At 42.1% G+C, this 27,622-nt stretch overlaps 1 protein-coding gene and 1 long non-coding RNA gene across 5 annotated transcripts; one reads left to right on the top strand and one right to left on the bottom strand.

Moving 5' to 3' along the window:
• Positions 1 to 9,920: 9,920 nt before the first annotated feature.
• On the bottom strand, positions 9,921 to 22,380 carry kctd1 (potassium channel tetramerization domain containing 1). 4 transcript variants are annotated; one of them, XM_008334383.3, is made up of 6 exons: positions 22,177 to 22,378; positions 21,996 to 22,079; positions 14,858 to 15,036; positions 14,099 to 14,243; positions 12,818 to 13,123; positions 9,923 to 11,179 (listed from the first exon to the last, which is right to left on the bottom strand). In XM_008334383.3, the coding sequence occupies exons 2-6, from the start codon at positions 22,002 to 22,004 to the stop codon at positions 11,018 to 11,020; spliced, it is 801 nt and encodes a 266-aa protein (XP_008332605.1). In that variant the 5' UTR covers positions 22,005 to 22,079; positions 22,177 to 22,378; the 3' UTR covers positions 9,923 to 11,017. The 4 variants fall into 4 exon arrangements, with proteins under 4 accessions (XP_024908266.1, XP_008332605.1, XP_008332604.1 ...); XM_025052498.1 differs by having other exon boundaries at positions 9,921 to 11,179; positions 22,034 to 22,380; XM_008334382.3 differs by having other exon boundaries at positions 21,996 to 22,377.
• LOC112486297 (uncharacterized) lies at positions 17,423 to 27,458 on the top strand. Its single transcript, XR_003048703.1, has 3 exons — positions 17,423 to 19,130; positions 24,324 to 24,368; positions 26,674 to 27,458. It is a non-coding gene; the product is annotated as an uncharacterized LOC112486297 (long non-coding RNA).
• The last annotated feature ends 164 nt before the right edge of the window (positions 27,459 to 27,622 follow it).

Below are 27,622 nucleotides of genomic sequence, written 5' to 3'. Positions count from 1 at the left end.
CACACAAAGTGGTGTCAAAAAGCTATTCAATCTTGATCTCCAGATTGTGATGTCTTTCCGAGCTGTAGCTGTGGGCCTGCGAGGCACGAGCTAATGCAGAACACTGTCGGTGACTACCACTGGAGGGAGGGGTTAGGTGGAGACACAGCACTCCAGGTGGGTCGAGTTTCTCTCCCTTCAGGGTCTCTGCTATGCCTGGAGAAGAAGGGAGGGAGGGGGAGAGAGAGAGAGGGGGGGCGCGGTAAATGGTTCCAGAGCAGACAGAGCTACCAAACCTCCAGCCTCCAGGATGTAGCCTGAAGGCCAATATGAAGATTGGAAGCAGATGAAAGAAACAAACGGGGTGGGGCTTTTGGTTGGTCTTATGAAAGCCAGCTGGATTAAAGTGTTTTCTTCTGAATGTTTGAAATATTTTTTTATCTAAGGACTCAATAAGAAATAGCTTTTTTATGTGTGTCTGTGTGTCAGAAGTCGTAAACATGTTTACACACGATAAATGTGGGTCTCATGTTCAGCTGCAGTCATTTAGGAGTGGAACTTGCATGGGCTGAGTAGCCCTCCAGCCCTTGTCTTGTTTGTTGACAGTATTAAACAAATGGCCAGAGAGCCCATTACTCCAGGGCGGGAGCTGAAACCCTGTGTATATGTTGGATTATGACTACAGTAGTATGTTTTGTGTGCGTGTGGCCCCTCCCTGGCCGAGGGGCTTTTTGTCACCCCGTGTCTTAGAGGTGAGAGGGCGGGTGATAATTGAACACTGCCTGGCACTTTTAACAAATGTATTGAAAGAAAGAATCGAAAAACCTGTTAATTAGATTTCCATCCCCAGGCTGCACTCAGAGTGATCATTCTCATAATTTTCCTAATCTAACAAGTTACTTAAAGTTATTTTTGGGTCATATATATGTTTCCCCCCCAACCTTACCCTATGGGGCTCATGTTTTATTAGTTTCTGTTGTTTGGCAGGGCACACAGGTTATTAATAATCAATTTACAATGCAGCGGAGGAGGTTCCACGTGAGACTCCATCACTCATGTTGTTTGAAGGCAAACAAACGTGAAAACAAGCACAGTGTGAACACTGGGACACCACTGGCCCCGTACCAAGGTGCACATCTTTATACTTTTGGTTTGTTTACCTCTCAAGATGGCTCCTGGCTTCAGGAATGGACCATGAAAATGGCTGCTGTGCTGTGCCTGCAGCGCTCCATATAGATTGGAGTTTTTCATGTGGCAGTTAGGCTGCTGGGAAAGGCACCTCAGGGGATGTGCTCTCATTAAGGACAGTGGCTCCAGGCGTTTTTGTCCCGGTTCTTTTGGCCACTGACCTTCTTTTCACCCATGGGCTTGCAGCAGCCATACCACTGCCTTGATTCCAGGTCCCCCTGTCACCACTCCCAACCAAGCCCTGGGGTTGTCACATGATTCAAATGACTCCTGACCTGCCTGGCCTTGTCCAACCCCTCCCGTCCTGTCGGTAACTGAGTTGGAATGATCACAGACAGACCCCTGGTCCAACACACATATATACAAAAATAGGGGCTCTACCCCTCAGGCAGAAGAAAAAAAAGATTTTTACCAAGGTGACAGCGTGAAGACATCATGTTGTAAAAAAGCCAAACTTATGTGTCATATTATAGCAGTACAGCTGCGGTATTATTCATTTAAAAAACTTTGAGAACTGCAGTTCGGCTAACTAAGCCATCCATCATTTCTGCTGTGGCAACTGAGAGCGAACGCGGTGATAAAAAGCACCTGTCTGGTCGGACTTTTACCTTAAGTTCAAACAAATACCTGAGTGTTGCTGCTTGAATGGACACAGAGGGGATAATAACATTGCTTCGTCACTGTCCACCCTGAGCCATTTCTGCAGCCGTTTCCTTCACTTTGTGGCTCATTTTAGCCACAAGACAAAGTAGCTAGTGAGAAGCACCTAAAGGTAATCTAAGATCCTGTCTCAGGTAGTTAATCATTGATCAAAAACACATTAGGCTACTGTGGACTGGAGGCGTTGTACCTCCATGCCTAAAGTCCAGGGTGAAATATCAATAAAAAATCCCCCTGATGTTTTTTCCTTTAATTAAAGCCTAAGAGCCTTTTGCTCCGTGTTGATTTTAAAGTGAAACCTTAAACCTGCGCTTGTTTAATGGTGGGTTTGCCGTAGAAATTTCACACGGATCCACATTCAAATGTGGTGTTTTTATTTTAGGGAGTGCGTCGTGAGGCGATTGTGCATGGATAATAGGTGGATTGACGTATCAGAACAGTTTTCATCAGCAGCAGCCATACCTATGCCTGGGGGCCAAACAATTTTGTCATCCACTAGTAAGCAATTAGATTGTATTCGGCCACACATATGCACGCACATACACACAGCCTCCGCAAACTGTGGAGTCCCTAATGCAGCATTGTCTCCACCTCACTACGACACTTGCTTCCTCCATATGTGTGAGGGATTGTCAACACGAGTCTCTCTCTCTCTCTCTCTCTCTCTCACACACACACACACTCACAGCCTGTAGGTACAAGGTTCCAGTTGGTATATCTCTGTCTCTAAGCCCCAGTTTGATGCCCTAGTCTCATGGTATCCAACCCCCACTCTCTGCATCCCCTCAGGCATTCATATGTATGTGTGTGTGTGTGTGTGTGCATGTTCATGTAACATGGCTCCTTAATCAGGAAGGCCATTGTTTCTCAGTGTGGTTTTCAAATTAAGACGGTTAATAGATGTGAACTGGGCCACACTTTTAAACTTGACTGGATATTGTTAAAATATTTAGTTTTTGCAAATGTCCTTTTTCTCCCCATTTGTGCTGTAACATATTACTTTGTCGACATTTTTTTTTTTTGTATTTTCCTCTATGCAGTGCTCCAGACATTATTAATGGAGAGCAGTCTGGACTCAGAGCCATTCTATAGGCATTTTAGCACGACGTCTGGCAACCTATATTTTACCCATACACATATATACTGTAACTATAGTCAAACCTATGGTGCTTTAAGGTGGAAGCTGCAGAAATCAGCCTGAAGTAGTTGTCACATCAGTCATTTGGTTCCAGATGATTCTACTGTACGATCACATGCTGCCTCTTTTGTAAATATCAATGTACAGAAAGAGAGAGAGAGAGCGAGAGAGCGAGCGAGAGAGAGAGAGATGAGGAAGTGATACGTTTCTTCCTATAGACAACAGTTCTGCACTTCATTAGCATTACAGGCGTTAGGGCCAAAATCATATATGACATAGAACATCATGTACTGTGTTAAACAGGAAGTGACATATACAGATTGATGTGTCCCCCACAAGTGGTACTGAATCAAATCCTCCTGCATTGAGTTGTATATTTCCTAGGTGTATGTGTGAGTAATACTAGGACGGGTGAAGAGAATGGGCAGCAGGGACAAACCCGTCAGCCACTCAGATCACATCAGGTCTGTCGGGACACATTGGAGCACAGCGAGCCTGATGGGATATGCCCCCCAGGGGTGTGAAGCAGGCCAGATGACATACAGACACAGAGGCAGGAGAAGGAGGGAGAAAGGATAGACGTTTGCACATCCTGTTTTAGGAACACAGTGTGCATATGGATGTTAATATGAATAGTAACGACAGGTTGTACTGATCACACAGTAACACACATATATTTACATCCAATATGGAAGCAGAGGAGCAGACACACACCCTTATCCAAATATACCATATCCTGAGACATACACACCCCCTACATGTAACCACAGACATGTACAGTAGCCTGGGTCTCACACCAGATAACCCGCATCTCAGACAGCACAGGACATATGCTAATGTGGAACACGAAGGCGTGATTTTTATGTGCAGCGCATGATGCATATGCTCCTGCGCGTGTGTAAATGTGCAGACACACTTGGGTACACATGTCCGTAGGGGCCAAACGGGAAACAGACACTTCCTCCTCATGCTTGTTCTTTAATTGGGGCATTTATTGTTTTTTTGGTTTTTTTCAGAGGTGTTTGCTTCACTAAATTACAGCACATTTCACAAATGTGGCCTGTTTCAAGGTTTATATAAGCAAAATTATGCTTTCAGCCCTTAAGTTGCACATTTACATATTTTTATGACTGTGGGATATGCCAGTTGCGGATGCTTTTACATTTTCACACTAATCAACTTGACTAACATGTTGGATTCCACTTTGATATGCTTTCATCACAAATATTGTTTTCCCCTTCAGCAGTGTGTGTCTGTGTGTGCATTTTTAAGAGGCGTTCGTTGTCGCGCTGTGAGCGAGGGATCTTCTGTTGGTTGTCCGTGACACCTTTATGTCAGTCTGACTGTCCTCTTTTTTTTTAAGAAGTAAAAAAAGAGATGCATAAGGAAGGGGGTGTTGCGAGGACAAAATGAACTAATGTTGAATATTCCTTATTGGTTTTACTGTAATTCTTTTCTAATTCTTAGTTTATTCAATTTCATCTCCTTCAGGCTTGTAGGTATGGAAATGAGGTCTCTCTTTTTTTTTCTTTCCTTTCTTTCTTTTTTTGCCTGTGTAAATTGCAGTTATCACCTCCAGGCTTTTGAACAAGATTACCCAGATGGCCTTGCGTGGTGTGCCTGAAGTTTTATTTTCCTCCTATGCCTGCTTTTCCTTCTTTACTGCAGGGAGAAGGAGAGGGAGCTGGGACGCCTCCTCAAAGCTCTGGGCAAGGCCAGGAGGCAGCAGCTGTGGCAAAGAGAGATCTGGGGGGGAGGGGGGAGAAGACGAAGAAGAAGTAGAAGAAGAAGAAGAAGGACAGCCAGTTGGGGAGGGAGCGCTGTGGGGTGGATGAGACTAGTTCAGGGGGCATTATTGTGAGCACAGAGGGGGGCGTCTATGGTGTAGGAGCGGAGAACCCCGAGCATTATGAACACCACCACCTACCTGACTTGGCTGTCAGGGGGAGTGGGATCACCCTCGGTGTACCTGAAGTGGGGGCTTGTGGAGTGGGAATGTTCTGGATGGGAACAAGGAGAACTTGTGGGGTGGACATGGAGGTGTTTTTTTTTTTTGCCTGTGTAACAAGTCAGTGTGTAAAGACATGCACTAGCACATCAACAGTCAAGGGTAGCGGTACATACGATTTGGTGAAAAGCCTGATAAATGGTAGCTTCCTGCCCAGGTGATGGTTGTTGTGTGAGCCGAGGGATTTGTAGTCGGGTTTCCACTCACCGTGCCCTGGACATAATCTGCTGCTGGTTTTCCGCCTGAGGGAAGAATATGATTTAAATGCATTAAGGTGGGCCAGAGATAGAGAATTATGCAGAGCTAACGTGTTCACCTGTTTATAATGTTTATAACTCCAACATGCAACAGCCTCCATCCACACTAATCTTCCAAAAGCACACACACACACACACACCCAACTCCTACACTGCTGATCTTGAGCTGGAGGCAAGAGTGAAACTAGATTCTCACCTGAGATAAGGTGAGAACAGGAGCAGTGGGAGGAAGAGGAGGAGGGGGAGGATGGGGGGATGCTTATGTCACTTAAAATGTACTTTTCAAAGATGTAACACTGGAGGAGAGGCTGATGGCACACGCTTGTGTTTTTTTTTTTTTTTTTGAGGACTCGCGCATCTGAAGAAGGCGAGCCCTTTCTTATTTAAAGCACGCTCTCGCAGCAGGCCAGAATCCGTCAGAGTTTTTGAATGTACTCGTGTGTTTTCATAAGGAGCGTCCCAGCATGTACATATGATCAGCACTGTTTCTTCTGTTGAACTCTGCTGTTGGATCAAAACCCTCTCCCTCTGTGTTATTTCAGCAACAGCTTTTTCAGATGCTGCTGCCAAAGAATCGATAGCAGGCTATCGCTGTGTGTTTGCACTCCCTCCATTTGTTTGTTTTGTTAAGGTTTTGCTCTCCATTATAATGAATCACTTTTTTTTCATCTGGTTCTTATTTATTCTCATAGCTAGAGGTAGAATGTGGTGGTTGATGAGGGACTGAAATGAACTGAGCCTTAGCCCTTAGCCCAGGGGCTGCCGCATATCTTAGCATAAGTGATGGCCGACCGCAGGGCAGGAGCTGGGCTGAGAGCGCCCCCAGGACAGCAACTCTGACAGATCATGTATTTATAGGTCTGTTGAAAGACCTCTATTGTGTCCCACATAGCCTTAGAGCATGTCTGTCCTCTGTATTATAATGAAGCCGCTGGCCTCACCACTATGATGGATGGGTGGCCCTAGAATGGCAAGCTCCAAAATCATTAGAGCTCTCCTAACATGCAGGTCTACCCAAGTGTAAGGCTCGTGGTGGGAGGAGGTGCTACTGGTAAGCAGTACAGTACTGTTGAGACATTTTTAATCATTTAATTATTAATTCTTCACCAGGGGGAGGGGGAGGGGGGGGGGGGGGGGGGGGGGGCGGACAGAGAAAAAAGGGGTTGAGGGAGGGGGCATGTTTTGTGCTGTGTTTGCCTAAGGGCACGTTTGCAATTATCTCAGTGGCTTGAAATGCCCTGCAGACTTTTGCAACACAGGTTAGAATGTGAAAACCTATAGCGCTCACAGGTAGCTCCACTGGTCAGATTTCATTGCTGCGGCACATTACGCCAAAGCCAGCATTCCATCACATCGCCTTATTTTCAGAGTTAATGTGCAAATGTGTCGGTGTGACTATTACTGCAAATGAGATGTTTGGAGGAAACGTGGAAAAAAAAACGGTTGTTTGGAAATGCCCCCACCCACTCCCAAAAAGAATAAAACACACATACAACACAAACAGCTTGACTTTTTCTGTGCCTTGAGCCTCACAAGCAGAGTGGTGTTTGAGCTGTTTCCCAATCTCATGTTCTTCTGTTACCTCTGGAGTAGAATATAAATGATTCCCTCTCAGTGTACAGTGTATGCCAGGGGGCCTGCAGCGACCATAGTCCGGTCTCAAATTCCTTACTGCAAGCACACCATAACTCAGGGCCCTGACTGATAAATAAACAATGGAAAGTGCAGCATGTTGTGGAGCATTACATCAAATCCTCCACTTGGAGCACCGTCACATATTACAATCCAATTCCAATGAGGTACTCAGGGGCTCCGGCAGAAGTTGTGTAGCAAATAGGGCAGGTAAAAAATCTTGAATCTCTCTGTGAATAAAGATTTACATGACATAATGTACAGTTAAAAGTACTTTTAAATTACACATGAATGCACTGTAGTGACCGTCTAGACATCTACCTCTGTTGATGATACTGGACACAGTGGCTGCAACGGAACATAGTTTTGTTAAAATTGTCTGAAACATTTAAATCTCTCCAGAGGACACTGACATTTGTCAGTTTTCAAACACATATGATGTCATCATATTACAATATAGGTATTTATTAGACTTCACCCTTATAGCCTCAATGTGAGATGTCTGTAAATTTGAAATCAATTCCTGAGGCTGAGGCTGAGAGGAGAAGAACAAAATAGAGAGGAAGACAGAGGGAGATGTGGGAGTTGTGTTTTTCTTTCTTTCTTTCTTCTTTTTTTTTTTTTTGCCACCGGTTACATTTATAATTATCTAGCTGGCATAAAATCGCCCAAAGGCTTTTTTCAATAAAGGTAGAAGGCACCTACAGTGTGGGAAATTAGCCACAGATCAACGCAGAAGGTAGAGCGAGAAGCAGAAAAGGAACAGACAGCATATTGTCCGATGGGCCGAGGACACTCATTAGGAACTCTTGGCTTTGTTTGCACCGAGCTGGAGATGTTTGAAGACGAGGTGAATGAGTCCGAACACTGACCTTCAGTGGCGGTGAGTGAGCCTGAGGAGCGAGGGATAGATGACCACAGCAACCTACTCTGCCTTTTGATGACAGGAAATAATCGCTACAAAGACTGAGTGAGTGAAGGAGGAATAATCAAGGAGACAGAACCTAGGACCTTAAATTACTTAACACCCCTCAAACGCTTGTCCTCCAAAAGACAGAAAGCCAGTGTCTTCATACAAATCATCTTTTTTTTCCAGGCTGTATCCTGAGTGAAGGCCATCTCTAATTCCTTTTCAAGTTAGTCTGAATTCAGAGGGCGAGAGAGAGAGAGAGAGAGAGAGAAAGACAGAGAGAGTGTGTATAGAGCCTGACAGGGTCTCATTATACTATAGGCGCCCTAAAGTTAAAAAAGTCCAAAATCACTTGGGGTGCACAATATGAACTGCAAAATGTTACACTAAAAACATGTTTTTCTTCTCCTGTGAGGAGAGTTTCTGTTTGAAGTAAACTTTTTAGAGCTTTAAACCCAAATTATCCCAATCAAAAGAAAATGTCACCCCTATCCCGTATGTCAACAACCCTAACTATTTTCCAGTCATCCTGTTTGGGGACATTTTCATCGATGAATTCAAGGCCATAAATTTAAATTTGGTTTCAGGCCCTATCTCTTGAAACTGGGGTGGGGTGGAGAATGAGCCCTCGGCCCTGGCTAAACAGGTCCGGCACTGTCTGAACTACCCCCAGAGCAAGGGTGTTAAACGGCGTCTGGATGTTTTGTGTCTGCAGTTTAATTGTATTCAGAAAAAACTGGTTCAAAATGGTGCAAAAAAAAAGGGCGTACATGGAAAATGAATTTCGTTAAGATCAAGAGGAAATTTAAATTTGATTTAGTTGAATTTGAATAGCCCCAACTTTTCCCATTAAGGAAGTGATGTGAATTTGGTTAAATGTTGTGCTTCTTCAGTCAGAAACTTTTCTAAAAGCATCCATTATTTTTAACATATATGTTTGGTTCTTAGTGCATGTGTTGAACTCCCAAACTTATGTTTTATTACACAGAAAATATAGACTTTGTTTGAGAATAAAGTAAAACCGGGCACCACTCACATCAAACACCATTTGCCCTTCTGTAAGTGTAAGTCCATCAAAGGGGAATCTGGGGCAAAGAAGGCCTGAAAAGGAATCGTATAGCATAAAGTGTAGATAGCCAAAGTAAGTGGAGATTCTGCCGAAAGCTATGAAGACAACAGAGCTCCGTGAGGGATTTCACTTCCCTCTTTGGCCCTGCAGTGATAAGAAGAGCAGAAAAAAACTCATCTCCATTCAATATAGCTAAGTAAAGAATAGCCCAAGACGTCACTGATGCACCAGCATCAACCCTCCAACGTACACTATTGCTTTAGCAAAGTTACTATTGGATGTAGAGGCTAAAATAATATAAAATGTAAAATAGTTTGCCACCGAGGCAGTCGAGGATGCCCGAAAAAAATGTACAGAGACAACAGAGATGCAGTAAAGTAAAGGTGAAGAAATGGTTTCTGGTCACTGTACTTACAAATTTGCTTAAGGCAGAGAAAAAAAAAAGTGGGACTTTACCCTGCAGCAGCAGCAGCAGCAGCAGCAACAGCAGCAGCAGCACAGAGCCAGAGTCATTGATGTTAAAACACCCAGGGTCTGATTCCTACAGTAAGAATATATTTCAGATATTATATAAATGTAGTATTGCAGTTTCAGTGAAGCCAAATGATCTGGTGTTGTATAGATTTAAGCACTATAAATTATATTTTCTTATAATTTATATGTTGAATAACATGCGTACAGGGAACCAAGTTTCAGATATAGGATTCAGCTCAGTGAATGCTGAAGGATTCTAAAACCACATATTAACTGTAGGAAAAATAAAAAATATATTAAAGAAAATGAATGGATAAAACCTCCTGTAACATTTAGCAAAAAAAAGAGGCCAAATTAGTTCATAACTAGCCAGAATTTTTTTTCACAAAAACAGGTTAGATATGTTAGAATTAGCCAAAGTATTTGCAAACAACAACCTTTTGGATCATAAAGTAAACTAAAAGACTGATTAAATGAATATCAGAGAACAAATAAAACCTTACTAAAAATACTAGGTGGACCATACAGAGTCAAATGTGAAAAAATAAAAGAATAGATGCTGAAAGTCACATAAAATAAAGTCCAAATGCCACATTTGGCCCCAGGGCCAGACTTTGGACACGCCTGTCCTTCAGTGCCATAAAAACAGTGAACAGACACCATGACAACTGAGATTTGATTTATTTCACATTTGCTGCTACATTCCTCTGTACTCAAATTTAGGGAGCGTAAATGGATCAGTCATCCTCGAAATACTTTAGATCCAACTTCATCCGAGTATTTGCTACAAGTAAAAGTGACCTTTTGTGGGTAGTACAATAAGCTTTTAATCAGTTCAGTCATGTCTGAGGCAACACATTGCTTTAAAAAGAGTCCATGTAAAAAAACACAAACACATATACAATGATAAAATTTACAGTTCATCACTCGGAAAGGAATATAATGATCCAATAAAATAATTTGAGTTAACAGTTCACACTCCCTGATGTGGAAGATGGTGAAATATAATAATTTACTCAGGGATTTCCTGGATGTGTTCGATGCTAATTATTGATGACACTAAAGGTATAATCCAGCAAAATATCTTCAATTAAAGTGAAAGAAAAAAAGACATACACTTCATTTATATCACAATATTAAACATCATGTTAATTGTGAAAAACAATGCTTTGCTGAATTTGATGATGACAACTGAGACATTCTGTACTGTAGCCTGTAACAAATTAGTAACCTTTTTTTTACATTAGGGAGAAACACACATGTCCAAACTGCCAATTTGTCAAAAAATAAAACCACTGGTCACTAAGCATCAAACTACAAGCCATAAAATCCTTTATGTTTAAGTTATAGGGATATTTTATAAATCATATTTAACCTAATGTAGGCTCAAAGTTTTAAAACAAACTTTATTTGGGGGAGTACAGCTTATATAAATCCTTTCTTTTAAATTGTTTTATGGGGCTAGACAATCACAAATGTCCTTGCAACTTTAAACTTAAATGTCTTGTCTCTTCTTATGGCAAAAAAAAAAAAAAAAGAAATCTCCTGTTGCATCTTTTTTTTTACTCTCTAGATGTTTGTAAGGTTAAGAAAACAAACAACATCAACCAGGAAATGGAGGAAATCAGTCCACACAGCTCTGCAGCGTGAAGCTTTTGGCTGCCACAGAAAAGTCTAGCACCCCCTACTGTCTGGGAGGATTCTAGTCCAGCTGCTCTTGTTTTATCCTGTGTGAATTGGCTCCTCGCTGACCTGTCCTCCTCAGTTCCCTCCTCAGAACGTACTCGCTGAATTGGGAGGAGTCCACCCCTCCGCCACAGGAGCCGGCAATCTCAAAGCCACGTTGCTGGAGACGCTCTAGAACCTGGATAAAGGTGCAATGCAAAGTAAAGGAAACAGGGTTAGAATTTTCTTGTCTTCTGTTGATGATTTTTAAAGGTCTTAAGGTCAGCCTTGACCTTCAAAGTCAAGGCTGACACCTGTATTTGGAAAATCCAAAACTGTAAATCCTCCCATTTTTTATGATACCTACTCTTGAACTTTTGACCAATATTGGACCAATACCAATCCTAAGTATTGGAACCGAGTCAAACGACAAACGACAGAACTATATATTTGAAACTAATTTAAAATCTTTTAGTTCAAATCCATTCAAGTTAATGATAACAATATATGAGTCTTATTTCATTGTTTCCTTCTTTCTCATGTGAATGTCTCTCTCCCTCTGTCTCTCTCTCTCTCTCCTCTGTTTGAGCCTCTGTGTAGCTGTTCATAATCATACACCCTTCCAGACATCTACGACGTGTCCGGGGGGGCTGTAGGATCACATTCCATCGAAGAGGCCCGAGGGAGCTGTGAGGCTTTCTTTTTGCCACTTGGCCCAGTGTAGGCTGTTCTGCGAACCCCCCTCATTCTCACTATTGCCCCCCCCAACCCTGCGGCCCAAGCCTCTGCCAAAACTACAAAGGTCCCCCTACTTCTGGCAGCTTTCTATGCACCCCTTCCTTCTCTCAAAACCCCCTCCCTGTCTCCATTAGCTGCAGATACAGCATCCACCGCCGGCGTGCTTTAATAACCAAACAGGATTATGGGCCCTGCCCGAGGACAACCTGCCAGGGAGCATCTCCCTCTCCTGCTCACTACGCTACAACTCACGTACTTCGGAATGGGGTTTCTTTGCTACTTTATTTATTTGTTTATGCTTTTTTTTTTGGTAGGGGTGGAGGGGTGAGGAGTGTCTCATCCACAGTCCAGATCACTGTGATAATTTCTTAAACACCCCGCACACTTGCTAATTTATTGATACTTATCTGAGCGTTTTACTATCAAATAATTAGTGGAATATCAATGTATAATTACAGGAATACAGTATTGCCAAATACATTCATGAATATTACATGTGGAATTTTGTTCATTCCAGAATTCATTAGTTTTCTGCTAAAATTTACAACTACAATTTGCCCTAGGAGGGTAACACAGTCAAGTTCTTTCCTTTTAAAAACATTTTGGCATTAAATGAATGAAGTCCATTCAACGGTGAGAGATAGCGGTGACATTATGGCCCTTCCCTCTGACTCCTCTAGAAAACTTTTTTTCTAGTGCCACATAAGGACAACAAGAATCCTCCTGAGAGGAAAAATAATCTTTATAATTCACACATTTTAATTGTCCTGACCCTTTCCCTCTTGTAACCAAATCAGCCCCTGACCCACCATTTAAACATCGATGTGACTATAAGTGGAGCTTACAGTTAACTAAAACACTGGTACAAATTATTGGACAAGTCTGTTTGCTGTTTAGTTGTTGTTTAGTTAAGTGTCACTCTAACTGCAGTAATTTCAGGGGTTGTGGGTTTGATTTCAGACTCTGTTAGCCTATATGTCAGCTCCTGGCATCGCTAAATTTTAAACTGCAGTGATAATCTCGTTGACCACTGACTACGACCACTTACATCTTATAGATACTATAACTGAACTGTTCATTCATTCTAAGCAGACATTACCTGGACAGAGTTGAGGTGGCAGTACCCATTGAGTGGGAAGCGGATGACGTGTGTGGAGTCATGATTCCAGCCAGCGTTGACGGAGTTGCACATGACGTCACCGATCTCTGGGAACACGTCTTCGATCAGAGCCTTGTCCCCGCTGAGCGTGATTCTCTCACCCAGGTCGGGTGCAACGCGCACCACCAAACACTCGCAGGGGCGTGACACCCGACTCAGCTCCTGGTCCTGGCGCCAGCGCTCCAGCTCTGCCAGCATGGGCTGCAGCTGGAAGTACCGAGCCTCCTCGTAGAGCAGACTGTAATCCTGAAGGAGACAGAGGAGCGAGGAGTGAGCTGTGGTGCTGCCGAACAGACACAGAGGTGCAGAATTTGAAGTGTCCACTTTATATGTCGTACTTGAATTTACAGGCATTCGTGGTAAAAAAAAAGAAAAGTCTACGTTTAAAATTAGTATCTTCAATACGTTCAAGCAACATAATATTCAAGCCACAGATTAAGACTAATTGAAAAACAGAGTAGGCTAAATCCAAGCAACTTATCAGTATTCTATCTGGACAAAAAATAAACTAAAGCCAAGACTAATTTAGGCAAACGATCCGGTACATAAAACACGGTTGGGGAACTGTGTTGTGGATTTGGGGTAGAGGAGATCCTTTATCCCCCGGTGGGCATAAAAAACACAAACATTTTAATTTTCCCATGCTCCTTTCAAAATCCTCCTAATGTGAACATTTCAACTGCGTCTTTTTTTTTCTTATTTTAGCTGACATACTTTCTGCTGATTGAGTCACGCTGTGGGCAGTCCATCTGATAATGCGGTTATTTGTTTTCTCCCGGGGCAAACTAAGTAATTACTAACTGAATGAAAGAGTTAAAAAAACAAAAACAAACAAGGAATGCTAATGTGTCACATACAGTGGCACTCGCCCTGAAAGTACAATTTGCCTGGGTTAAATGGAAGAGCAACGAATAACTGTAGCATACGTAGTTTGGTTCAGGGTGGTGCCACGTTTGCTGAGGGGACCTGACGCAAACCTTCCTGCTTCCATATCTCAAATGATCTTTAGCTGGAGGGCGCCAAACTGCATCCTGTGATCAGTAAATGCACAATGGCTGAGCTTGGTTTGAAAGAGCCACTGTATATTCAGGCAGTCACGGAGGAGAACCGATGACCAAAGGCAGCGCATGGCCTCAGCAATTATTGCGTGTGCTAAATTGCAGGAGTGCTGACTGGCTGATAGGAATTCAGTCGTTTCTGGGATGGACATCATCCTCTTACTTTGAAGTCGTCTGGAATGAGGAGCTTGGACGTCCTGAGGAAGTTGAGGATGTAGCGGAACATGTGTCCGTCCCTGTCAATGAAGTAGTGCTGCTTCAGGCTGTCCAGGACTATAGGCTCTGTACCATCGAAGAGGCGACCAATTCTGCACACAAAATATTGAGATTAATGAAAATTCATCATAATCGCTTGTTTTACTCTGCAGTTCATGCACTAGTATACTGCACAATTAAAACAAAAATGAATAATTATTACAGGGAGAGGGTCAAATGTAAGGGAAACAGAACACAATGACAGAAGGGAAGATGAAGAGAGATAAGAATAAAGAAAAGAGGTGGTCTGGAGGGGTCAGGCCCAGCTGGTAGATAGTTGCCCCAGGCAGGGTGCCAGTCACCCTGGGGCCTGAGCTCGGAGCGACTGTGCTGCCTCCAGATGGCCCCATGCCCCGTGGCCCTTTGGTGCTGCTGTGACATCTGTCAGAATAAGCAATTTCTCTTTTGTCTGAGTGCTTCATTCTGCACTTAATGCTCATACAGATTGTTTACTGCTGCAAAAGAAATCTGTGGGTGTAGTATACGAAAAAAGGCATTTGTGATTAAATACGTTATAAACCCCACAGAAAATGATATGTCGATTGAGGGATTCTCACTGTAAGACTATGCATCAATTTTTTTTTTTTTTTTTTGCAGATGACACTAAACAGGCAAAGATCACACGTAAAACCAAGAACAGGATTGTGGCAAAGGTTCACACACTCACCTGGATTCTGGGAATTTTGTAAGAGTGGCCAGACTGCTGGTGTACATGTGTCCGCCTACATCAATGTGCACAGGGGCATTGGACTTGGTGAGCTGTGCAGGTGTGGGGATGCCCTGGTTACTCAAGGGAGACACCGGTGACCGTGTGATCATTGGTCTGGACATGCTGGAGCGATTATCCTGGTCCAAAACACACGAGAGAAAAGACATGAAATTCTTCTGCAGGCTTCGAAATGCATTCGAATGATGCTCACAGCTGCACATGCATAGATATGCAAAATACTAGATCACTTGGCAAGAAAATATGAATATTTCTTCATATAACACTCCCCAGTCTGGAGTGCAAGGCATTTGTATCCCGCTGTGAGCTACAGCAGCCTGACCTTGACCTGAATGTTGCCACAGAGAACATGAATCCAATCCTGTGGGCCATAATCGTCTAAACCAAATTAATTTGGATCATCACTCTCACAGTCTCAAAGTAAGCCACGATGACTTGGGACACAGTAATAGAGCGTGAAGATACAATGTCTGGTGTTAACCCACAAACACCATTATAAGGCAATTCGTATGTACAATATAAATACACCGTAGACTGGAAAAGTTGAACTTTTGTTTTGCGGAATACAATAACAAGGCTCGAAAAGATGGCAAACTGTGAGGATCAAGTGTACACTGTAAAGGTCAGTGGTTCTCAAATGGAGGTATGCATACCCTTAGGGTACTTGAGGGCCCTCCAGGGGGACATGAGATCTTTAAAAAATAATAAAAAAAAATACATCAAATCCAAGGTTTTACTGAATAAATATTTCAATTCAAATGTAAGTGAATATTCATAACTGTCACAAACCCAAGTCTCTCACTCAATTATAAGTTTAAAATGATTAAGTTCAATGTAACATTGCAATGCATCTCCAGTGTTGACAGTTTGTAAGTTTAAGATTCTGAAGACATTTAAAGTTTTTAGCAAACATTTTAAAGAAATGGTATATGATGATGAGTTCTATAAGGGAGAAAATATCTACGTATAATTGTATTGATTATTTTTTTAAATAAATGTTCTACAAAATAATTCAATCTTATAACAGATATTTGTAGGAATCCCAGAGAAAATGTTTTTTTCTAATTTATTTGCTGTGCAAAAATCATTTTTTAAACACGTGTCTTTGCCCTTAGTTGTTTAAATATCTCCTTATTTATAAGTGGTTCAAGAGAGACTACTTCAGATGAGCAGTGTTTGACAGTTATAAAGTTTAATTAGTCAGACGCTAATGGCACAGTGGTGCGTTCAATGTCCAGAGTCCAATTATTCAACCGAAATGTTTGATGCTGGTTAGGATGCTCTTGCTTGACAAAATACTTCAGTGAAAAGATGAATAACCACTGCTATAGAACGACAAATGCATTCACACATTATATTCCCTATAGCCTCGTTTATGTAACAGAGAAAAGTCGCTCCCAGTTTTATCTATCCATCCCTGCAAAAAAACCTGCAAAAAACCTACAGCGATCTTCTCGCCTTTACCTGTGCAGGCATCACTGTGGTTGGAGACGAATTCACCGAGTGATCATTCTGTTTCAGGGAGGCAGCGGGCACAGGCTCTCCCCTCACGGCGAACATGAGTGCGGGCTCCCTGCTCTCCGCCGCTCGGATCGGCAGCCGTTTGAGCGAAGCGTGCACAGACTCATCTGCAGAACTGATTGGACGCGGTCTCTTCCTCGCCTTCTGATGCGTCAAGTCCATGATATCCGTCTCGTCCATTATCTCGCAGACTTAAAGGTGAGCAGACGTGACGCACTTTTTCTCCCCGTCCTATATTTTCTTTTCTTTTTCTTTTTTGGCTCGGCTCTTTTTCCTCGTTTTTCTGCAAAATACTGGTACACCGGAGGGAGAGCGGGCGCCGCGACTGCTGTCACACCGAGAGGCGCCTATGCAATGGCTGGGAGAAGTCAAAGCCCCCGACAACATTAGCATTGTAGTGCCCGCGGCTCTTCTGGGCTGTCGCTCTTTCAGTGGCAGGTAGCCTATGTGTGCGCCGCGTTTTCAAAATAAACCCAACGCTCTTTAACATAATGTCGCAGTCTGGAGGGGGTCGACTCAGTCTGTGGACCTCATCTGGACCTTTAACAACTGGAACTTTGCCCTCTTGGAGCAGTGGTTCAGCAACCACGATAATAATAATAATAATAATAATAATAATAATAATAATAATAATAATAATAATAATAATAATAAAAACAATAATCATTATCATAATAATAACCAAAATGTCCATTGTTTCCTGCACTTTCATCCTGAGCAAATTGATGATTGATATTTTCAAAGTCAGGGTCGTGGCCCCAAATTTGGGTCAAAACAGCGGCAGTCCTGGTCTATAAAGATCCCACCTCCAACTCCCTGGCCCCTCACATTCATAGTAACAAAAGTTTAATTCACATAGGTCACATAGTTGAAATATGGTTGTCATGAATTAAAAAGGAAAAGAAACACTACAGAAGAAATATTAAGATATATATGTGTGTGTGTATATATATATATATATATATATATATATATAAACTATATTCGATATAGAGAGATCAAACCAGTTTATTTATAATATGGGCTCTTCGTGGCATTATTTACTTTAGCAGAGAGACAAATGTAACCTGACATGGCATCACCCTTTCAATGACCACAAAAGCATAGCTGTGGAAATAAAAATGGAGAAGAATTATGTTAATGTTATAGCCCCAAAAGGATCTCTGGTTGTTTTTGACTTAGGTTGGCTTATATGCAAATCTTCTGCTATAACAGGGGTTTCAACCTGTGGTATGTGTACCGCTGATGGTACTTGGGCTCTCCCTAGTGGTGCAGGGGAGGAATTGGATGAGGAATTGGATTCCTATATAGATGAGATGAGTGGCTTTTCTCACAGTTCCTACTGTGGCTCTGTATGCTTTTGTGTTTAGCTACAACGTGGGCTAATACTTTGAAGGATAAATTCTATTCTTAATATTTTTCCTGATCTTTTGCTGAACAGGTTAGGTCTGTTCTGCAGTATTTTATTGTTGGTCATACAGGTAGTACTTGGAGAGCCAAATGTTTTTTAAGGTGGTATTAGGAATACAAAGTTTGAGAAATACTACCTTGTTACAGATGCTGGTGTTGTCATACACTCCTTCCTGGTTCTCACTGAATAATTCAGCTGTCAATCACTTATTATCGTCATCACTTATTTTATTATATTCAAATAAAAGCAAATAATGCACATCCCCAGAGTACCTGTATATAACCATGTTTTCACCTAAAGTAACAACAATAAGTACTTTCAGTAAAACACATAACGACCTGTGGATCACATGACCCAGGAGTGAATGCCTTTGGGGGAAAAAACCCTCCAAGAATTAAAATAGTCTGTAGACATGTGTTTAAAAAGGCTTTGGGCAAAAAGAAACTTTTTTTTTTACATTTTTTGCTGTTGATGAGTGAAAACTATTTGTATTGCCACAGTGCATTTGTGGTAAGCAGTAAGATGATGTCGAAAGTTGGATCAGAATCAGCGTAATTTGACTGGTAGCCTTAACATAGCCTAAACAAAGCAACTTGTAGACATACTGTATGTGTGTAGATTTAAAAAAAATGTTGGACCACATTTCCCAGTCCTAGCCTGTAGCACTTGTTAATTACTGGACAGTGTTTGTTAAGTGAAGCACTTTGTGAAAAGTTATGCGGTGGCTGAAAAGCTCATGTAAACACTGGTACTGAGGCTCCATCCCCTGAGAACCACTAAGACCATGTCATCTAAAGCCTCTACGCTAATAAAAGTATGCAGCGTAAAACAGGACAACAACATGTCCTGCTTTTAAAACTACAGCCAAAGCACACTCTTGGGCTGTTTTCCCCCCACTAAAAATGCAGAGAATCCACAAATTTTAATAACATTCAGATTAAAATTAGTTAGTTCAACGACTGGCCTTAAAACATCCACATCTGCTCATTGGCTGTGTGAGCTTCACACCTAGATACCCAATTAGCAATTAAGCCTGCCTTTAAGTGCAGGCCTCCAATGTAGTGTGTGTGATCCTGCTCTGATTTGCATGCCGCTTGTGCACGCGCTGATAAGCGCAGGCAGCAGCCATACATAGTTTTAAAATTCAACTCCTGAATCCCTTGCAGAAGGCAAAGGGGCCTGCAGGGCAGAAAGGAGAGAGAGAAATCACATGGCTGTGCTTCAAAAGGGGACCTGTGTAAGGCAGCCGGCAAAGTGCGTGGGATCACACTCAGAATGCAGGTAATTTGTTCCCTGACTAATTTGTAGAGAAGGTGGTGTGTGTGTGTGTGAGAGAAGGTTGAGACAGTGAGTGTGTGCCAGTGGAGAGTAAGTTCTGAAAACAGCTTGGTGGAATTGGATTTCCTCAAAGCCTTGTCATTGCAAAGGTGGATTGAGTGTAAAATCTGTAAGGCGTTATGGAAAATTTCTTGCGTGTGGGGGGGGTGGGGGTGAAAGAGAGCAGGGTGACGGAGAGCGTGAGGTGGCTGTGGTGTAAGTCGGTTGTAGAAGAAGTGCTCCTACGTATATCACGACACAAGTTTGATGTCTAGTAGCCCTTCCCTTGGACAGTCTCCCTTTTATGTTGCTTTTCTCCTCTTTGGCCTTAAGGACAGTTCAAAGGTCACGTGCTCCATCATGCAGGGCTTATTAATGAAGGTCATGTGTCTGCAACAGTGATAGCATTGATAATTTAGCAGATAACTGATTGTAGACAACAAATCTAAACTGGCCAGTAAATATCATTTTTCCCAAAACTTAAAAAACCAATGTCAAATTTTTCCTTCCCACAATGCAGCTCTCTAGCATTTTTAACGTATGGCACAGGACATAATTAGCATTTCAGATCATAGCATGCAGTTTTTTGGCAGACAGACTGGTATTTACATAAACTGGATGTGTTGTCTGTGCTTTGGTGCCCGAGGCCATTCGTGTCACATGTCCCCACGACAGACTTTAGGTTAACTTTATTCACAGCAGACTGAAACTGTAGGGGAACAGGTGGAGAGGCTGTTGTTGCAGCAGGAACGTTTGGAACAGCCTGTGGTTTTAATTTTATACCTCTGGAGGATGAGTTACTTCGTCTTTGTGATGTAATGTTCTAAGGCTTCATTTTCATCATTTCATGTTGTATTTCTTAAAGGTAAAGTGCACAGATTTGGCAGCATCTAGTGGTGGAGATACTTGTGGTTCGTTATTGCTCAGCTTGCCTTATATTGAGAACATGATCGCCTTCACTTATAAAGATTAGCTGTTGGGGTTTTCTGCTTCAGGGTATTGTTAAAACATTGCCCTCTATAGGAAAGGATCTATATTCTGGATGTAAACAAATGTAAACACTGGTAATTATTTGATAAGGTGAACCAATAATTTACTTTTAAATCTCAGCTTATAGAAGCATGCAAATTAATATTACCCAGAACATCTGTAAAAGTCAATGGTCTGTATGTTTTGCAGAAACCGCAGCAGTGCATTGACAAAAGACAAACTATGAAGGATGTAAATCTGCTCCCGATAGTATCTGCACAGAAGCAGTCTCTCTGGGTGATCCAATCAGTGTCTGAGAACTCACAGAGTCAGTAATGATGTCACAAGTCAGGCTTTGAGAGGAGCAGACCACAAAGTTTTGAACAATTTCAGACATGACATCCAACACACCGCTGTTGTTGTGCTCTCCGAATTTCAAACACAAAACACTGAAATTATTTCCTGGCCTTAGACACAAGTACGACTCACTGTGGTAACAGTGACATCACAGATAATGATCCCAGGTATGCCGCAGGCTGTTGAGACGCTGGTGCATGTTCTCTGGCACAGCCTGAGCTGTCCCAGGGCACGGGAGTGGCCACACAAAAAAGGAAATGCTATATGAAACGTGGTAACAGCATTTCTCCCCCGGAGGAGCTCCAGTTTAGTCAAGCACCTCTAATTTATGGTTGTTGTGACGTACAACCACTGATCTGCCTTATTAATACGTGCCTCCTGCCACATCAGTCTGCCTCCTGAACGGTACTTTAATGAGGAGCAGATGTCCACATACTGTACATACACAGGAGTGCAGAGGCTTCTTTCTGCTACAGCGCCATCAAGTGATCAGTCCTGATATGTCAACATCTCAGACTGGATGCTTAATCACGGACACATCTCAAACTGGAGAAACTGGCTGCCACGTTATTATTTGTGACCCAATTATAGCAATTTATTCTAAAAATGTTGTGTTTCATGAATTTCATTTAAAATGTCATTTTGCTGCTGAAAGAATTCCCTAAAGTTGATACAGTTTTTTTTCTTTTTAAATAATGCACAATTATTTTTTGAACTTTTTAATTAATTAAATGTATGGAGATATATACTTGGGCAGTACACGTACCTCTGTGTAAATACAACCATGTTAGTAATTTGTAAATTATACATTTTGCCGATTCGTATCCAGACCTTGGAGTAAATTACGCACGGCGCGGTCAGAGAGCCAGCAGAGGAAAAGGAGCGGACTCTCCAATCGCCCTTTTACGCCTTTATTTTGGCTAATTCCAATTTCCCAATAGGACTGGTGTTTGAAATAAAACCTGATTGTTAGACTCTGCCTTGACGTGCTCTAAAGGTACATCGTGTCTTGCGGAATAAGAGAAAAAAACGCCCGAGGCAAAATGACTCCACAATGGCGTCTTTCATTAGAAGATCTGGGGCAGCCAGGAAGCGGAACAGTTTCACGGCAAAACATGACTTCAACAAAAACCAAATAAGAAAAAGAAAACGTAGGAACCGACACACGGGGTTTAAATAAGTTGGGAGCAAGTTAGACAGCGACGCCGAGACGGAGACGTGTCGGAGCGGCGAGGCGCCAGGAGCGAATTCACTCGCAGCGCATGTGGAGTGTTTTCTGGGTCAGACTGCAGTGAAAACCGCCCATGAACACAACATGTATCAGAGGGTTCGTTATCTTAGTCGCATGAATACTAACTAAGCAACAATAAGCAGGAAGTGGTTAATATTTTTAAGAAGTGTACCGCTTGATTCGCTTGGCACATGCGTAAAAGCAGCTGCGCCTCTGTGTCCCACTCCATCCAGCCACGGAAATAATAGCAAAGCAAATAAATGTCCGCTTACCTGAAACATAGAGAGGCATAAAGTATCTTTTTATGCACCTTTTCTCTCCGATTTGGCCAACGATCTGCTTCTCTTCCTACACAGCTGAGAAATGCAATAGCTTGGCTAAGGTAGACAGAACAAAATACAGAGAATACTTGCTCCAGGGCTGAGAAACCCCTCAAGGCAAAGATCAGGATACAATTAGCTCATGCCTCTGCCCCAGTCTAAAACCATCTTCAGAATAAAACTGCAAGCAAAAGGGATCACAGCAGCAGCAGCAGCAGTGCCTCAGTCTTTGTAGAGTTTATGTTTTTATTAAATCAAATAAAGAAATCTCTCTTTTTTTCTGCATTTACAACACCCTCACTCCTCCTGCCTCCAACTTGCCTATTGCCTCCCTCTCCCAGAGAAGCTGATTTTAATCGTTATGATTAGTTTTGATGTGACGTTCCCTGGGGCCATTTCTACAAATGGATGGAGTGTTTCTTTCCCAGGGAGGAAAAGCAGCAGATGATGATAATTATATAGATTGTTGGTGGAGCTTTGTGATGCCCCCCCCCCCACCTCTTAAACCTTTAACACATCAACTCTCCAACACGTGCCATACACACTGTATGGGCAATAAGACAACTTGTTGATTAGACTGGGATCAACTTTTTTTTTTCCAAATTAATGAAATGTGCTTGCTGAAATCCTCACTCTTCCTTGTCGCCCCCCTTTTGTAATCTCCTTAGTCTCTTTCCTCCCTTTGGCCAACCTCCAAATGACGTAGCTGTATAAATAAGCACTTGAGTTTGCCTTGCCCCAATCAAGTCTGAATCAGTGCCTGGGGCTGATGTGCGAGCTCATTTCAAATGTTCACCCATGCATGATTTCGGGAAGATTGAGGCACTTCTGAGGCTTTTAGAATTACTCAGGGGACGCACGCAGTGCAGGAGTCACTTGTTTAAAGACTTTCCTTTTGTAAAAAAAAAAAAAAAGCCTTTTGTAAAAAAAGTTGAAAGTTTATCACCATCTGGTGTCAGGAGTTGTATTGGCTACACATGTGGACATTACACTGACAGTTATTTCTTCATTTTCCCAACGTTTCCTCTGCACTTTATCACTGACAAACCCGCTCTTGCTCCCCCTACTGTTGGCTGCGTGGACCTTAAACAGTTTAGCCATGTTATTGTAATTTTATCCAGTATTTAAAAACAAAGCCGGGCAGAAGAACAGAACAGAGAAAACAGTTGACGGGAATATTTACAAACAGACTGGAGATTCGAATGTTTATTCAGGAAGAAAATTGAACCCTGTCCCCCTTCTCTTCAAACAACAGTGGAACATGAATGCCATGCCAATGGAACAGCGAGTGACGAATTCAAACGTACAAACTGGGAGAAGTTTCCAGTTCTTCCCTTCCTTCTGAGAACACTTCAGTTTCTCTAGCAGATCACAGAGAAGAATTTCTCTTCAGGAGACGCCAGCTCTCCGTTGCCCATCTAATCCAGGGATCGTTTAACTTTCCAGGTTTTGATCAGCTCGTCCCACAGGAAAACAAACACATGGCTACATTGTTAGGATGAAGTTATTTGCCCCGAGGGGGAATTGGCACAAAATGCAGAGAGCCTCCTGCACACATGCACGCATTTTTATTCCATTCATCAGACAAAGTGAACTGAGAAAACCCCCAGGCCTTGAAAGCCCATACATTGTTCCAATACAATGCATGTGGCGTCTCTCTCTAGAAGGAAATCTTAAAAGTTGAACCTTAGAAATTACACCAGATTAAACCGAACTACAGTATGTAGGTGTTGTCGCTGCCGAAATGGACGTTTTTTTTTACCGATGTATCAGTAGAAGGGTCGTATGGCTCTGACTCCTACAGCAGGTAAACACTGCCTGCCTGTGCTGTATTTGGTGGACAAATTATCCTGATTAGTTGCAGCTGTGCATATGCCCCAATCATAAACTGCTGAGCCTGAATGACATCATATGGGTTATAATTGGGGAACAAAGAGAGAGCAACGCTGGAAAAATGTATGTGGTTTACTGTACTTTACTATGAAACATAGTTAAGTTTTTTACTTACTTTGTGCCTTAACTTACCAGTGAAGTTTGGTGCATTATTGTGGAAGAACAACTTGCTTCAGAATAAAATGGCTTTTACTTTTTATCTGTAAAACTCTGTTTCCTGGAGTCACATCATGTTGACTTGTGTTAAACATATGATTGGCGTCAGTGACTCAGACTGTTCCTGTCATGACTGTCCAGGTTTTAAATAAATTTGAAAATCTCCTGTGTGAAAAAAAAATCCCCAAACGTTAAGAATATAATTTAATCTTCTACTTCTTAATGTTTCAGGTTCAAGAGGAAGGTGGAGCTGAAGCTAGCAATCATCAGGCGAGCGTAAGTACAGTCCTCCCCCTCCTTCCTCACCCTCCCTCTTCAAACACACAAGGAACACACACGGGCTCTGACCACTGACCTTCCTGCTATAGGAAGGCTTAGAACACATTTTGACTTTAGCAAATTTCTGTTGACCCTGGAGACATTTTTTCTTGCTCTCTGGAATTAGTTTTCTGTCATGTTAGTTATACTGTGTTGCTAATACAGAGTAGCCAGATAAGTGCACAAAGTGACAGTTTATATATTTTCTTAAATCCTTTACTAGATATTTCAGGGAACCCCATTTGAATTCCAAGTGACCCTACATTGGGTTGTAACCCCAAGGTTGAAAAGCTCTGATCAAGAATGTCAAGAAAAAAATACTTTCAACTCATGCGTCATACACACCAATGCATGTTGCTTTTGCCTGAGTCTACATTAATAACCATACAGTTGCCACGCCCAAATTGCCTGCGGTTATGTAAGGGAGTGTGGGATGAATAAGGTAGAGTTCTGAAACTGGTCCAGGGCCTGACTCAGTCTGCCCTGCAGGGCTGTACCGTTTGGGGCTAGAACTGTTCATCAAATATTATCTTTGGCACATTTGAGTTTTGCTTTGGAGAATGTCTGTTACAACACTGTTGTCCAAGTCATGCTATCATTTAGTCATAACTTATACCCTGAACTTACACTCTAAGTGTAAGTTTCATATTTGCTGCACAAGATGCTGGGACCTAAAGCCTTTCAACAGGATCAATTGTTTCCCTTAAAACCCTTATATTATTTGGTACATGTATTCTGCCCCCTAGTGGATTAAGGTTAGGGTCATATAAAATAATATATATGATATACAAAAAACTTTTTAAAATGTGTTATGAGGTTTAATAATAATCTGGGTTTCAAAAACAAATTCTGAATATTCTGGGGGGTTCTCTGGGGAACTTCTACTACACAAAACTGCTCTGAGTTTTTATCACACTACATATTAAAATACAAGAAAGTATGTTGTGAGCAAATGGAAAGACACTAATGAAAGCTAGTTGGTGGTTTATAATAGCTAACAAAATGCTACAAATCAACATGTCTGTAAGCAGATATGTAACGGCCGGTGAGACCTACGGTAACATGACACTTTTCAGTTTGTTATGCAGAAGTTGGAGAAGCTAATGAGTTTTGTAGTACTGGTGTCCTTTTGATCCCAACCTGTGAACATACACCTGTCCCACCTTCAGTGGACAGAGAAGTGACACGACTGTGAGGGGAAGAGAGACAAGCAGAGGGTGGGGAGGTGCTTGGGTAATGCTGTGAGGCTCTAATAAAATGTAATCCTATTATATGGTTCCCACTAGAGGGCAACAATAATAAAGGTTTCCCTAATAACACAAGCAGACCAAAACATCTCCTCCGGTCAAGTTCCACACTTGCACATATATCCTCTCATTAACCCAATTGCTGTTGGGCCACATTACACCGACAGACCTTGGAGATTTAGCCGTGATGGCGAAGCAAGAGTTAAGAAAAACAAATGTGTTTCATCAAACTGCAGTTTGGGCTGCTATGCATAAAGGAATTGAAAGGGGTGAGGTGCGGTGGGGTGTTAGGCGGAGGAGGAGTGAGGGAATGTGTGCGGGTGGGAAGTTGGAAGCAGAGCCCCGAGGAAACCAATCAGAACTTTTCCCCCCTCCTTTCCTGTGTCAAAGCCACTGGGGTCTCAGGTGTACGTTACACCAGCTAATACCTCCCAAACATTGTTTGTGTTGGAGTTAATCAGAATTTGGTAGATTACCATTTTAGGAATGATAGTCCTATCATTGGTAAACAAAATCACAATGTAGTGGAGGAGCATCATGAACCAGCAATCGCACGATAAGACTTGATAGCTTAGCGAACCGTCCAAATGATTATGAACTTTAATACTTCCTCGTGGGCCAAACTAAATGAAACATTGTCTCTGAGTGGAGACGCCAAAACCTGGAATCCCTAAATTCTTGGAATATTTTCACAGACAAAACACCGAAAATCGACTCCTCTTGGTGCTGAACCAGAAACATGACAGTCTGTGCTGCAGAGAGACAGAAACCAAAAGTCTCATATTTATACGATTTCATAAAGTAATGAGTGAGTTTCCGACGACGTCGTCGTATATTTATCATAAGTGACAAGGTGAGTGAGGATATCAATCATTTCCCCACGACAGCCTGAGTTATTAAGTGAGCCAATGTAACAAAAACCCAGAATAATAAAGTTGTTTATCTCTATCTCTCTGGCTCTATTCGCATGTGTGTGCACATGAAAGTCTCTTTGTGTGCGTGTGTGTTTTTGACAGCATCAGACAGTGAGAGAGTGTCGCATGCCTTCCTCTTCCTGTACCACCCTCCAACCCCAGAGCCGAAGACTCAGGGCAGTTTCCAGAATCAAACAATTTCACGCAGCTACTGGAGGAGGAAATGAACTGAGCCCAGAGCAATAATAAAATTATACAAATGTTATTACAGACTCGCCTGCTACTGTCCTACTTTAATTCAAATTTGGGCACTGCAGGCGCTGCTGGTGGCACAGACCTTCCTGAATAAATCAACATTAGCTTACGTCTAAATTATTAAGGAAGTGGGAGACTTTCTTGTTTATAGTATGAATTATTAAACGTGTTGTTAAAGTGTTTAAACGCTGTTTTTCTTCACCAGTCCCCAAATATTAATTGCTAATGATCTTTAAGGTGTGTGTTTTATCGTTTTTTTTTCTCCCCCCCTTCTGTGGCATGCTGGGAATTGAGATTTTGAGCTGTCAAGATGTGAGGAAGAACCGGCTGTTGCATATTAGATAAGTGGGAGATTCACTGTGAGATATAATCCTCTGGCATCTGTATGGTATGCTAATGAAGTCTGGGGTGTTACTGCGTCTCCATCGCGTGGCTCCATCACTGTTGTAACATAAGGAGGATATGGATGTATATGGATGTAAATTATGGGAAAGGCTTTAAACGCTCGACATCCTGCTGATAGGCCTTTGGAGATGTAAAGAAAATGTCGGCCTATTAGCTGCTGTCGCTTTACATTAACTTTGCACTAACTGAGGTGTCTGCACCAGTTATGGTGACAACCGGCATCTATGAAAACCTATCAACATGAAAGTATTCAAAAAGACCACGTAGCATGTAGCGCTGCGATTAACTTCCACCGTTCCTTATAAAATACATTACATTCTAATTTGAATGGTGATCTTCACATTACATTCTAATTTGAATGGTGATCTCTGTCTTTATTTTTTTTCCCCAT

The sequence above is a fragment of the Cynoglossus semilaevis genome, chromosome 20, assembly GCF_000523025.1.
Source record: "Cynoglossus semilaevis isolate Cse_v1.0 chromosome 20, Cse_v1.0, whole genome shotgun sequence".
Classification (NCBI taxonomy): Eukaryota; Metazoa; Chordata; class Actinopteri; order Pleuronectiformes; family Cynoglossidae; genus Cynoglossus; species Cynoglossus semilaevis.
The sequence above is the reverse complement of the archived record's forward strand: the minus strand, read 5'-3'. Positions and strand labels throughout refer to the sequence as shown.